The sequence below is a fragment of the Tupaia chinensis genome, unplaced genomic scaffold (assembly GCF_000334495.1).
Source record: "Tupaia chinensis unplaced genomic scaffold, TupChi_1.0 Scaffold000228_1, whole genome shotgun sequence".
NCBI classification, from domain to species: domain Eukaryota; kingdom Metazoa; phylum Chordata; class Mammalia; order Scandentia; family Tupaiidae; genus Tupaia; species Tupaia belangeri.
In genome coordinates, this window is record NW_006159703.1 from 1,929,103 (window position 1) to 1,943,436 (window position 14,334).

Genomic DNA, 14,334 nt, shown 5'->3' on the forward strand with positions numbered 1-14,334 from the left:
AAGAGAAAAAAATATATTTTATTCACACTGACATGTTTTATAGCTACCAAAAGAATAGCCTACCTGAAATTCAAAAAACCCTGTTTTCAAAGCTTCTTTAAACATCATCTTTTCATAGTTTTGATCTGTTTTTATAATTCCTGCATTCATTTCACTATTGAAGAGGAAGAAAAAGGTTATTGAGTTTAAAGACAAATATATATATATATATATATGTATATAAATATAAAAACTGCTGCATATACTAAAAAGCAGTAAAATGAGAACAATGCCTGAAACATTTAAAATTACCTAACACAGATCCATCTTTATGTTCCTTAAGACTGACTACTGTAGTCTCGACTCTTCATCTGTCCTAACTATTGTCATCAGATACTGCCAAGAATTCCTGTTTTTGATAGCCTAGTTAAGAATCAAAATCCCATGATGAGGGACCAGCAGTTGGCGTAATGGCTATGTCGCTGGACTCCCACGTAGTCAACCACAGTTGAGTCCCGGACCCGATGGCTTAAACTCACACTGGCTGTGTGTGTGTACGTGCCCAAGATCCCGAGAGGAGAAAGGAGGAGAAGGGATTGTGGTGTGGCCATCCTCACTAGGGGGTGATTTCTCGCTTTCTCCCCCACCCCTTCCAGTGAATGCAAGAGCCCTAATGCAAAAACCTCTTAAAAAAAAAAGAGTTTATATGCCATGGTGAAAAACCTTGTTAAGAAACCCAAAATGAAATATGAAAGCAGTTTCACTAAGGCTATAACCAGGTTTTAACTGTTACGTTTTAAAAACTAATACTGGATATTAGGGGGAAAAAAATTAATCCTGTCACTCTTAGGCCCTTCTTAATTTGGCCTAATCTCGCCCCAACCCATTTTATCTCCTACCTCCTACATACTAAACTTCAAGTAAATCTCATACTCTTTTAGTGGCTTATATATGCCTTCTCCTCTACCTGAAACAATGTTGTCTATTTTCCAAAAAAAAAAAAAAAAAAACAGAATTCACATGTTATCTATGAATTTTTCTTTATCTCTACTATTGCACTTAAAACCAGATGGGTTTTTGTCTCTCTTGCTAAAGAAGAGAAGACTCTAATTCATCTTTGTAACACCAGTGTTTAGGATGAATTAATAGAAATGGAAAAGGGTATTGACTTTAAGTATTCTGCCCTACTCTTTCACAAGATGGTATGAGAAAACAGTTATACAGTCTTCGGACACATAAAGAAATAAGTTCATATCCCAAGTTTACAATCATTAGCTTTGAGGAACTTAATGAAATACCTAATTTTCCTAAGCCTCTATTTCTTTATTTATAAAACAAACTTAATACCTTTTTTTTTTTAATTTTCTAGAGGGTATATGTACTTACTGAAGAGAGAAGAGAGAAAAGGAAAGTGAGAAACCATCCTCACAGGGGATGGCCAGGATGCAATCCATTCTCCTCCATTTCTCTTTTTAGAATTTTGAGCATGCACTCACACACACCCAAGCATACTGTTTTTCAATCTGCCAGGTCTGAGACTCAAACCATGCAGTCAGTCATGTGGGATCCAGCAGCCTTAACCACCACACCACAGGCTGGCCCTATTATCTTTTTAATATAAGGCTGCTTTACAACTAACATCAGATAACGGATGCAAAGTACTTAACATAGTGCCTGGCACAAGAAAACCTTCAATAATAATTTCATTTTTAATGACTATTTTAGAAAAAAAAAGAGAAAACTTAAAAATGCACCAGAACTAAGGAACTCTAAATTACAAAATGATGAGGACCCATAGATTACCTGGCAAAAACTCTATCATTGAAAGTACTGGCAGGACCACTTCTTAGGCTGTCCCAGTTGGCAACCATTTCTTTGACCCATTCTACCCAGGTGTACAGACGGAGAATACCTGCATCTGCCATGGCTTCCACAAAGTTGGCATCTTCAACCGTGTCACCAGCATCAGCCAGAGCCAAACGCATTCCTGGAAGAAGACAAAAAGAAAAATCAATGAAATTTAAAAAGGGGGGGGAGCGGCAGCACTGGCTTGGTGGTTAAAGGCTCTAGATTCCCACAAGTCCCAGACCTGGCAGATTTCTTTCTCCCTTTCTCTTTCTCTCTCTCTCTCTGGTCAAATCGAAAAATAATAACAACAAATGGAATTAAACAAATAATTATTTTTTTAGAAAACAATGAATTAAAATCATGTTACCAAGTGTTAACTATGTGTCTAGTTGGGTATACTACAAAACTCACATATAAACTAAGAAATAAATGTTTTAAAGAATTGTCCTGGATCAACAGCCAAAATAAAAACCACCAAAAGTAGGATCCCTAGTAACTATGTTTAAACACTTAAACCATGTGTGCTGATTTGCACATATTCAGTGTCAACATCTATTTCTTCTCAGGCATACTGAGTTGAGATAAAGTGATCTTTAATGAGGCAGAAAAAGAAATGATGAACTGGGGATAGCTAACACACTTCTTGGTGGTTTCCTTACCATCATCTCAGTCTCAATTAATGGCAGCAAAATATTGTATTTTAATGCGTGAAAACATACATTGGAGTCTTATGTGTACAAGTGTGTGTGTAATTTCTCAGCCCTGAAACTAGGTTCTTTCACGTTCTCCACTAATAAAAGTACTTTTTCGAAAAAGATGATATAATGGTTACATCGCTGGACTCCCACCTAATTGACCACGGTTCAAGTCCTGAACCCAGCAGCTTTAAACTCAAGCCAGGTGTATATACACGCATCTCCCAAGAGAGAAAGGAAGAGAAGGGAATGGGGCATGGCCATACCCCGGGGGGGGGGGGGTGATCTCTCACTTTCTGTCTCTCTATCTCTCTGTCTCTCTGGCAAGCACATGTGCCCTATAGCAAAAATCTCTCTTAAAAAAATTATTTTTCAATTCTTATCTCTTAACATAACTAAAACTTTCCACTTGAAAATACTGGAAAAACCCTAGATATATATCCACTAGTAAAACCTAATTAAATAAATTACAAGATATTCCTACAATGAAATATTATTTCTGAAAAAACAAAATCTCCATTATGCACTATATGGCATAATTTCAAATATGAATTGTTAGGTGGAAATGACACGGTGAAGTACAGTATACTATACTCTCCATGTCTCAAATGGAGATGAGAACATGTAGCATTAAAGTACGTATCTGGATACCAGCAGGTGACATGGTGCTTAAGGGGCTGGACTCCCACATGACTGACTGCAGTTTGAGTCCCAGACCTGGCAGCTTGCTTTCTCACTTTCTCCCTCTTTCTCTGTCTCTTCTCTGTATGTCTCTGGTGAGCACATATGTCTTAGAGCAAATTTTAAAATATTAACAATAAATAAAATTAAATACTTAGATGTTATGTATGTAGCAGATACCTTTTGAATACATAAAAAACTAAACACATTTTTCCTTTTTATTTTAGAATAATTTCACACCTCCAGAAAAATCACAAAAATCAGTAGAGAATAAACGTATACTATTGGGTCATCAGAAAAGTCACGATGTATTCTTATACATTTTTCTGTGAAAAAATACATCGTGACTTTTCTGATAACCCAATATTACATAGCATCTCTAATGTTAACAACTTTTTAAACTATAGTATCAAAACCAGGAAGTTAACACTAGTACAATACTATTAACCAAAGGTCCAGTGTTTCTTCAATACGCTTGTTCTGTTCCAGCATAAAATCTAGAATTCCACATACATCGCATTTAATTGTTGTGTCCCCCCCTTAATGTCTCTTAAAATCTGTGACAGTTCTCAATCTTTCCTTATCTTTCACAATCCTGACACTTCTGATAATACTAGAATTAGTTATTTAAAAGAACTGGTACAAATGTGGTTTTGTCTGATATCTTCTCCTGAATATACTGAGGGTATAAATTTCTGGCAAGAATATTATAAGAGGGCTGACCCGAGAGCTAGTGACTGGGGGAGCTGTATCTCACATGGCCAACCACAGTTCAAATCCTGGCCCTGACGGCTTGAGGAACACACCAGGCACATATGTATGCATACCCAGGATCCTGATAGGATGGAGAAGTGGAGGAAAGGGGATTGTGGCATGACCATGTCCCAATGGGGGTGCTTTCTCTCTCTCTCTCTCTCTCTCTTTCTCTCTCTCCCTGTATGGTGAGTGCACACACTCTCAGTCAATTAAAACACACACACACACATACACACAGAAGATGTTGTGTCCTTCTCAGTGTATCACACCAGGGAGGTCCGTGACGCTAATATGACTATTTCTGATGATGCCAGCCATCATCACTTGGTTAAGGGGATTAGCCTGTAAGTTTCTCCACTATAGTAACCATGCAGTTACTACTTTTCCCTTTGTGATTAATATCTTTGAGAAGGCACTCAGAATATGCAAATATCTGGTTTCTTTTGAAAATTTTACCCACTGATTTTAGCAACCATTGGTGGCTCCTGCCTGTAACAATTATAACTAGTGTTTGCCTAAAGGTGATTTTATATCTCACTCAATATTTCTACATTTATTAACTGGAATTGAAAGGAAGAGACATCTCTACCTCCCGCTACTGATTTATTCAATTATTAACATATATCAGTGTGGACTCATGAATAATTATTTTATGTACTGGGTTACAATCCAATACTATAACTATTTATTTTGTTGCTTAAATTATTCTAGCTTTACCATCAAGAACTCCTTCAAATTGACTCCTGTGTCCTTTCAACGTGTCCCCATTCTTTTTTAAGCACTTCTTTATTTTCTAACACCATAAGATGTTCCATACTTGGGGCCAGCAGGTGGCGTGGTAGTTAGGAGCTCTTGACTTCCATGTGGCCGATGGCAGTTTGAGTCCCGGACATGGCAGCTTGCTTTCTCTCTCTCTCTCTCTCTCTCACTCTGACCCTCTCTGGGTCAAATTAAATTAAAATAAATAAAATAAAGTTGGATGAAATAATTGTTTAAAAAAAAAAAAGATCTTATCTTGTATTTTCCCTATCCCAGCCCACAAATCAATCACTTCTCCTGAAAGCCCTAATTCATTTCACAGAAGAATGGTATAGAAAAACCAAGATAGGAACACGAGGTATTTTACTGCTTTTGACGTTTCACTGCTCAACAGAGAACAAGGGAAAGACATGTAGATAGCCAACACATCCCAAACCCTCTGTCATTATTTCTATGTCCATATATCATACACGAAATAAAAATCACAAGCTCATACTGATTCTGCCCATTTCAATCCAACACCACAGGTTCATTCTCATAGTCCTTCTTTGCTTATTTAAGTTTCTTTGTTCTAACAAGTCTCTCTGAGACAGAGGTCCTCATTATCTTCAATGTATTTATTCTACACTGGTTACACAGTTTTATAATTGATTATATTTCTTATAAGAAGCAGACATTACCTATAGTTTTTGTATATAGCTCTTCTGGTCTTTAGCTTTAGTATCCAAACAAAACATGTCTTTTCAAAGTTACTTCATCTAGTTTTTCCCTATCCCCTTTAGTATGGTCATGCTCTCCTTTGCAATGTAGCTATGTCCATTTATTACTGATGGTATTCCACTTGGAGTCTTCCCCACATCTCCGTTGATATTAACTAGGTATTTAATATTTTGGTACGTGAGCCATCACTATGGTTCTAAGAGCCAAAACTATTTTAAAAAGTATACTTCAGAAGGGTTTTCCTCACTATCTAATGTCTACTCTTCCCATTCACTCACCATCCCAGCACTTTTTATTTTAGGTTTTTGACATAGGGCACTTGCTGGAGAGAGACAGAGATAAAGAAAAAGGTACAGTGAGAAATCCCCCTACCCCCAGCAACAGTGGGGATGTCCATGATACAATCTCTTCTCCTCTATTATCCTCTTGGGATTTGGGACATGCATGTACACATGCCTGGTATGATTTTCAAGCTGCTGGGTCCAGGACTCAAACCATGGTCAGCCTGAGAATTCGGCATCTTATTTACCTCACCACATGCTGGCCCCCCAAGACTTTTTAAAATTAGCCGTATATATTCCTATATTCCCAACTTTGCAACATAAGGGTACATACATTAGGTATCATTTTGCATAGTTTATTCTTTTTCCACTTACAATCCCAACTTTGCAACATAAGGGTACATACATTAGGTATCATTTTGCATAGTTTATTCTTTTTCCACTTACAAGAAGATCTTGGAAATTATTCTAAATTACTTTTGAGAATTCTCATTCTCGTTTCTTTACAGCTAAATAGTACTGCGTTACATGGGCTATATCATAGTTTTTCACTTACTCACCATTTAGGAAGATTCCAACATTATGCAAGTATAAACAATGCTATAGTAAATGATCATATGCCTATATATTTTTGTGTTGTTGCAGAGGTATCTTTAGGGTAAATCACTAAAAGTAGCATTATTTGATCGAACATGTAAGTTTTGTTAGGTACTGCCACATTTGCCTCCAGGAAGGTAATACCAATATGCATTCTCACTAGCAATCTATGAGAGTGTATGAAGAAACTAATTTTACCTCTGAGAAAAATATGGGTAGCTAGGGGATAGGAGGAAGAGAGATTATCTTCATTACACATGCCTTTTATACCTTCTGAATTTTAACCATATGAATGTATCATTTATTCAAAAGTAAATATCACGGGAACCAGCAGTTAGTGTAATGGCTATGTTGCTGGATTCCCACGTAGTCAACCACGGTTCGCGTCTCGGACCCGGTGGCTTAGAACTCACGCCAGGCGCGTGTGCGTGCATGCCCAAGATCCTGAGAGGAGAACGGAGGAGAAGGGATTGCGGCGTGACCATCCCCCCGGGGGGTGATTTCTCGCTTTCTGTCTCTATATCTCTCTCTGTCTGTCTGGCGAGCGCACGCGCCCTATAGCGAAAACCTCTAAAAAATAAAAATAAAAAATAAATAAAATTTTAAAAAGTAAATATCACTTTTTTTTTTTTCAATTTGCCAGAGGGCATGTCCACTCACCAAAGACAGAGAGAGAGGTTGGGAAAGGAGCAGTACTCCCCAATGACATGGGTCACACCACAATCCCTTTTCCTTCATTTCTCTATCCCATTGGGATTTGGGGCACATATGCATACATGCTCAGCATGTTTTCCAAGCTCCTAGGTCCAAGACTTATACTGCACAGTCAGTCATGTGGGATCCAGCTACCTTACCACCAAGCCAGCCCCATAACACATATTCTAAGAGATGGTCAGAAAAAGTTAAGAGAAACCAAGAACTCAAACTAGGCTAGCTACAATCAATAAAAAGATGTATCCTGACATACCAAAGACAACTAGTTACATAAGAAATGAATGCTTCCTTCAGGATAGACAATACGCCTTTTCTCTTGAAAAAGTAATAATAAAATGCAAGAGAACTGAGGCCAAATAACTTTTTTTCTAAAAAATAAACATTTTTATGTTTAAGTCACCAATGAGAATACCAAATACAAAGAAAAATATCTTAGAAAAGTTTCCTACATGTTCAGCATCTCTACAAAGCAAGTCTGAAATTTAGATTACACTGAGTTTCTCTTTAAATAAGACTCCTGGGCCAGCTGGCGGCATGGTAGTTAAGGCAGCTGGGTCCCACATGGTCGACTTTACAGGTCAAGTCCCAGACACCTAGACCTTATAGCCTCTATTTATCATTTTTTAAAAGAATGCTTAAATTTTTTGTTTTTAATTTTCTGTAGGACACATGTACTCATCAGAGAAAGAAAAACAGAGATATAGGGAGGGAAAGTAAGAAGGCAAGTGCTGGGTGGGTCTGGGACCCAAACCATGGTTGGGCATGTGCAAGTCCAGTGCTTTTAACTACCACACCACCTGCTGGCCCAACCCGCAGCGTTAAAAACATGCTGGGTGCAAGTATGTATGTACACAAAATCCAGAAAGGAGTAAGAGAGGAAGGATCGCGGCATAACCATCCTCCGTGGCGGATTGCTAGCTTTGTCTCTCTCTTCTTGGCAAGAACATGCACTCTCCAGCAAAAACAAAACAGAAATAATAAGTAACTTCAGCTTTAATTCACTCCTAAACAAATCACATCAATAATTCTTGTGTTTTAAATAGATGTTGTTTGTCCACAGAGAAAACATGAATGTATTAAAATTTTCTTAAAAACGAACAAAAATAAATACAAATTTTGTCTTTTGTAATCTCAGGAGAAAATCAGATCCCATGCAATAGCAATAACTAAAAAGTATACTCACCATCAGCTGAAAATTTGTCAATAGCTTGGGTCAAAGTGAGAAAGTTGCCTGTGGACTTTGACATCTAAAATAGAAAGTTAATGATAAGGTATAAGAATATACATAAATAAATTAAATCAGCCAACTCAAATTAACTTTGCTGGCTATGACTAGGTAAAACAAAAAAAGATTCAAAACATGAAAAAGAACAGATACTTCACGCTAATTTTAGAGAGGTAAAAACCAAAATTGAGCCAATAAAGCAGTTTGCTCGGGTTACTTAGCTGACCAGTAATGGAGCGAGGACAAATCTGCAGTCCAACGCAATTTCCATTTTTTCATTAGCCTTCTCTACCCCCTGGCAAGTGAGTTAGACATATAGAATGCTTCTTCTGTAACTCTTGATCACTTCACCTGATTAAATAAGGAAGAGCTTTATGGCAATCAAAGTCACTCCGAAGTGAAATGGACTAGCTCATGAAGTGAGAGGATTTTAGGAACTTCTATCATCCGGATCACAATAATTGATTGTTCAATTTGTGTTTTGCCTTACGGCAACATATCTAAGGAGGTATCATGTGTAGCCTAGCAATCTTCACAGTTTTAAAATTTTTATCTTTATCATAGCTTTGCTGATACCAAAAACAAGGTGATTATGACTTCAACTTTCTGATACATGCCAATAAACTCTTTTTTTGAAGAATTATTTAATTTTACTTATTATTGTTATTTTTTTTCATTTTGACCAGAAAGAGACAGAGAGGAAAAGTGAGAAAACAAGCTACCAGGTCTGGGATTCAAACTGTAGTTGACCATGTGGAAGCCCAGCATCTCAACCACCATGCCCCTGCTGGCCCCCATGCCAATAAATTCTTGTTCTATTATACTGCTGATTTGGTGGCTAGTCAAAGTTTTTTTAAAAAAGATACTAATCCATTTTTTCAACCATTCCAGAAACATTTTCTGGTGTCACAATGCACGGTGCTGAGATCGTTATGCTGTGTCTCCATCTCTTCTTTTTCTCTATCTTTACGCTAGTCATAACTGGTGTTACCTTTTGTCACTCTAAATACACACATTTTAATAGGGTAAGTATTCTCCATCTTCCTTCAATTAATACTACTATCTACTCCACCTGCTCAGTTTTAAAGATAAAAATTTAGTTTTTATACGGTTAGTTCTAAACATTTTAAACAGAGTTTTAATTCTTATTAACTCACATTATTTCTTAAATTAAAATAAAAGGTGCGGGCCAGTAGATGGTGTGGACAATACCCCTTTAAGGCAGCTGAGCAGTTCGAGTCCCAGACCTTGCAGCTTGAAAAATATGCTGGGTACATGTGCACCTGAGCCCCAAATCTCAAGGATAATGGAGGAGAAAGCACTGTGATATGGTCGTGCCCCCTGCCGAGTGCTTTCTCACTTGCCGTCTCTCTCTATGTCTCTGCCTCTCTCTGTCTCTGCCTCTCTCCACTGAGCACATACACCCTGCAGCAAAACTTCAAAAAAAAAAAAAAGGTACAAATTCCTAAATCAGAAGCAGTGAGCCTTACCTTCTCCGAGTTGAGGAGGAGATGTCCATTTGCTCTTATAGCTACAGGCCATTTGTCACTTTACAGGCAAATGTTTAAAGACAGAAAATAGAAATTAAAGAAAGACTATAGTTTAGGTTTAAAATTCTGAGGTAAATGCTAGCATATAAAAAGTTTGCTAAGACAAGTAGAAAAACATTTACTGCAGTTCCATCTGTAACAGGAAACAAATGAAAACAACTGAAACATTGGCTATACAAACTATGATCTAGGCAAATGATGATGTTTTAAAATATAGGCAGGGGGGACCGGCAGGTGGTATGGTGGTTAGGGACGCTGGACTTCCACATGGCCGACCACAGTTCGAGTCCCGGACCTGGTAACAGCGGCTTGCTTTCTCTTTCTCTCTCTCTCTCTCTCTCTCTCTCGCTCTCTGTCGCTCCCCCTGCCACACCTTGCCCCAGTCAAATTAAAAGAAAAATAGATAAAGTTAAAAAGTAAAATAGTTCTTTTAAAATACACACACACACACACACACACACACACACACATATATAGGCAGGGCTACACATATGAAAATAAGTGAAGACTCATTTTATGGGAAAAAAATTATAAGATACTGAACACTGTATACACTATGGTACCTTTACATAAATTTAAAAATAAATATAGAGGGGCCAGCGGTGAAGTGGTGGTTAAGGTGCTGAACTCCTATATGGCATATCACAGTTCAAGTTCTGAACCTAGCAACTTGAAAATAAATCATGCAGACGTGTGTGTGTGTGTGTGTGTGTGTGTGTGTACGCACATGCACGTGGCCCTAAAATCCCGAGAGGAGAAGGGATTGTGGGGAGGCCATCCTCTCTAAAGGATGATTTCTTACTTTCCCTCTAGTTGTCCAGCAAGCACATGTGCCCTATGATCAAAAACTAAAACAGAAATTTTTAATTAAAAAAAATATATGGGACCAGCAGTTGGCGTAATGGCTATGTTGCTGGACTCCCATGTAATCGGCCAAAGTTCAAGTCCCCAACCTGGTAGCTTAAACTTATGCCAGGTGCATGTGCGTGTGTGCCCAAGATCCCGAGAGAATGGAGAAGGGACTGCAGCGTAGCCATCCCCCCCCCCCCCCGACGGGGGTTTCTCACCCCCCCCCCGGAAGGTGATTTCTTGCTTTCTGTCTCTCTCTGTCTTTCTGGCGAGCACACACGCCCTATAGCAAAAACTTCTCCAAAAAAAAAAATACAACTTATGTGGATATATACATAAACATTTTTTCCCATAAGAAATCATTAAGGTAACAATATTAAGCTTTAGGAAGAGTTGGGTAGGGGCAAGAGAGACACATAGAGCAGAAGAAATTGCAGCGTGACCATGCTCCCTCAGAGGGTGCTTTTTCTGTCCTTCTCTGGGAAGCACAGGTACCCACTGGCAATTAAAAAAAAATGCCTCTGGGGACTAGCAGGTGACATGGTGGTAAGGGTGCTGGACTCACATGTGACCAACGGTGGCTCGAGGACCAGACCTAACAGCTTGCTTTCTCGCTTTTTCTCACTCTCTTTCTCTCTGTCCCTCTCTGGTCAAATTTAAATAAATAAATAAAGTTAAAAATAAAATAACTCTAGGCCAGCAGGTGGTGTGGTGGTTAAGGATGCTGCACTCCCACATGGCCGACCATGGTTCAAATCCTGGACCTGACGGCTTGCTTTCTCACTTTCCTTTTCTCTCTCTCTCTCTGTCCATCTCTGGTCAAATTAAAATACATACAAACATACATACAGTTAAACAAAATAGTTCTTTAAAAAAATAAAATAATTATTTTTTAAAAATGCCTCAACTGGACCCAGATTCTAGTCAAAACACTGCTATCAACAAATGCTAGAACCCTGGGGCCCCCACTCTAAAAGGACGGTTCCTTCTAATTCTAATGTTCTAAGACCAATCTTTTATTTGAGAGATTTTTGCTATAGGGTGCATGAGATCACCAGAGACAAAGAGAGACACAGAGACACAAAAAGTGAGAAATCACCTCCCCAGGGGGAATGGCCATGCCACAATCCCTTCTCCTCCATTCTCCTCTCAGGACTTTGGGCATGCATGCATATATACCTGGCATGAGTTTTGAGCCAATGGATCCAGGACTCAAACCACGATCAGCCACGTGGGAGTCTGGCACCTTAACCACTACATCACCTGCTGGCCCCTTAAGATTTATCTTAAATTGACATTATTCCTGCATCTAAGACATCAAGTGAATTACTAGCAGATCATCAATGTGCCTGAAATAGGTCATGTTTTGGTAGCCTGAAGTAGGTAAGAGGATTTCTTGGTAGCAAATAGCAGGAGATACACTTTTTGTTTTAATATACATTGAATATAAGAAAAAGAATGCAGTATAATTGGCAAACTTAGCTATACGGTCCATAATTTCTTAGCTATCTGAAACCGTAAGGTACTTTTATCAACAATTAATAGATCTAGTCCCTACCTATTTCAGCACTCACCTTTGTTCTGGCCACATGGCCACATGATTATAAAGGTAATATGACAGATGATTTGGAACAAGATCCTTGCCAGAGACTCGAAGATCCACAGGATACCAAAATTCAAACTCCTGTTTTAACTGATCTAATTTTTCCTTCGGGATCTGGGTACTAGGAAAAGGAGCCTCCTTGAAAAAAACATAATCCCAAACTTCCTTGGTCATCTGTTGAGGTCTACAACAAAATTTTAAAAATACAAATAAATTACATATATATTAATTTCTTTGAATTAATATCGTACCCTAATCATGAATTAGGAATCTCTTAATGCAGTTACAGTAACAAACAAAGATAGAGGTTCCCATAGGAATGAATAACAGATGAGAATAACAGAGGAGGAGCTATCTATTTTTTTTTTTTGGTTCAATAATAAAAAGGTGAAAACATGACAAAATTCTGCTAAATAAATTCTTATGAAAATTATTTTAAAAAGAGAATTTCTATATGTAAACCAAAAAAATCACAACTCTTGCTAACAAACTAGGTTTCTTTCCCTTATATATTGACCAACCTGATGCCCAGAGGCGATTCAGCCTGTCCTCGCAGGTTCCCCCCCTGCAGCAGGTGTGCCACTGTGTAAAATGCCATGTAAATAGTGGAATCAGAGAGTGATTCAATCAGCCACTGCTCATCCCAAGGCAGGCGAGTGCCTATAAAATAGAAAGCAAAAACTAATGTATGAGGAACCAGAGACACTTCATCTATACAATTCACATTTTCAGAGGGCCGGCAGGTGGCATGGTGGTTAAGGGTACTGGACTCCCACATGGCCCACTGCAGTTCGAGTCCCAGACCTGGCCAATTGCTTTCTCACTTTCTCTGTCTCTCTCTCACTCACTCACTCAGTCTCTCGCCGGTCAAATTTAAATAAATAAATAAATAAATAAATAAAGTTAAATAAAATAATTATTTACAATCCACATTTTCAAGAACACAACAGTATTTTTAAAGCTGCTTATCCAGGTAGTGCTCAAACTGAAACTAAATTATTTATAAAAATAAAATGATAACATAAAAAACAAAATGGATGGGCCAGTAGGCAATGTGGAGGTTAAGGCACTGGATTCCACATAGCTGATCTGCAGTGTAAGCCCTAGACCTGACGGCTTGAAATATCACACCAGATGCCACGTGCATGTGTGCCCAAAATTATGAGAGGAGAATGAAGAAAGGATTGCTGCATGGCCATCCCGCTGTGGGGGTGATTTCTTACTCCCCCACCACCCATCTCTCGCCAAAGAGTGCACACGTCCTACGGCAAAAACTTCAAAACAAGCAAAGTGGTTGACGTTTTGTAATCTATCTATAAAAATGTCACATCATGAAGCCGGCAGGTGGCGTGGTAGTTAAGGGCATTGGACTCTCACATGGCTGACTGTGGTTCAAGTCCCAGACCTGGCGATTTGCTTTTTCACTCTCTCATTCTCACTCTCTCACTCTGGCCCTCTCTGGTCAAATTAAAATAAATAAATATATAAACAAAGTCACATAAAATAATTCTTTAAAAAAAAAAAGGTCACATCATAAAAGCTATGTGGATAGGGCCAGTAGGTGGCATGGTAATTAAGACGCTGAATTCCCACATGGCCAACCACAGTTCAAGTCCTGGACCTGGCAGCTTCTTTTCTCACTTTCTCACTATCTCTCTGTCTCTATCTGGTGAGTACATGTGTCCTATACCAAATTAAAAAATAATAATGGGGGCCAGCAGGTGGCATGGTGGTTAAGGGTACTGGACTGCCACATGACCAGCTGTAGTTCAAGTCCTGGACCTGGCAACTTGCTTTCTCACTTTCCCTCTCTCTCTTTCTCACTTTACCCCTCTCTGATCAAATTAAAATAATTAATTAATAAATAAATAATAAAGTTAAATAAAATCACTCTTTTCAAAAATAACAATAGTAATAAGTTAAAAGACTAAATAAAAATAACTTAAAAAAATTATGTGTGTTAGAGAAGATATATTTTACTACTAGGTAGATGGTAGAAGATCGCATATTAGTTTCCCTCACTCTAACCCAAATCTCATGCTTCCAATTCAAACATTAAAAAAAAGGGAGGGAAAGA

General features: G+C 38.3%; 1 protein-coding gene across 2 annotated transcripts in view; it reads right to left on the minus strand.

The window, feature by feature from the left end:
• LARS1 (leucyl-tRNA synthetase 1) overlaps window positions 1-14,334 on the minus strand; it is a 71,013-nt gene that overhangs the window by 19,882 nt on the left and 36,797 nt on the right. For both annotated transcript variants that reach the window (XM_027771666.1, XM_006148038.3), the window contains exons 19-24: window positions 12,779-12,917; window positions 12,229-12,441; window positions 9,746-9,803; window positions 8,214-8,277; window positions 1,783-1,966; window positions 64-154 (exon numbers count right to left, since the gene is read on the minus strand). In XM_027771666.1, coding sequence (XP_027627467.1) covers window positions 64-154; window positions 1,783-1,966; window positions 8,214-8,277; window positions 9,746-9,803; window positions 12,229-12,441; window positions 12,779-12,917 — 749 coding nt within the window. The remainder of the gene's footprint in view (window positions 1-63; window positions 155-1,782; window positions 1,967-8,213; window positions 8,278-9,745; window positions 9,804-12,228; window positions 12,442-12,778; window positions 12,918-14,334) is intronic.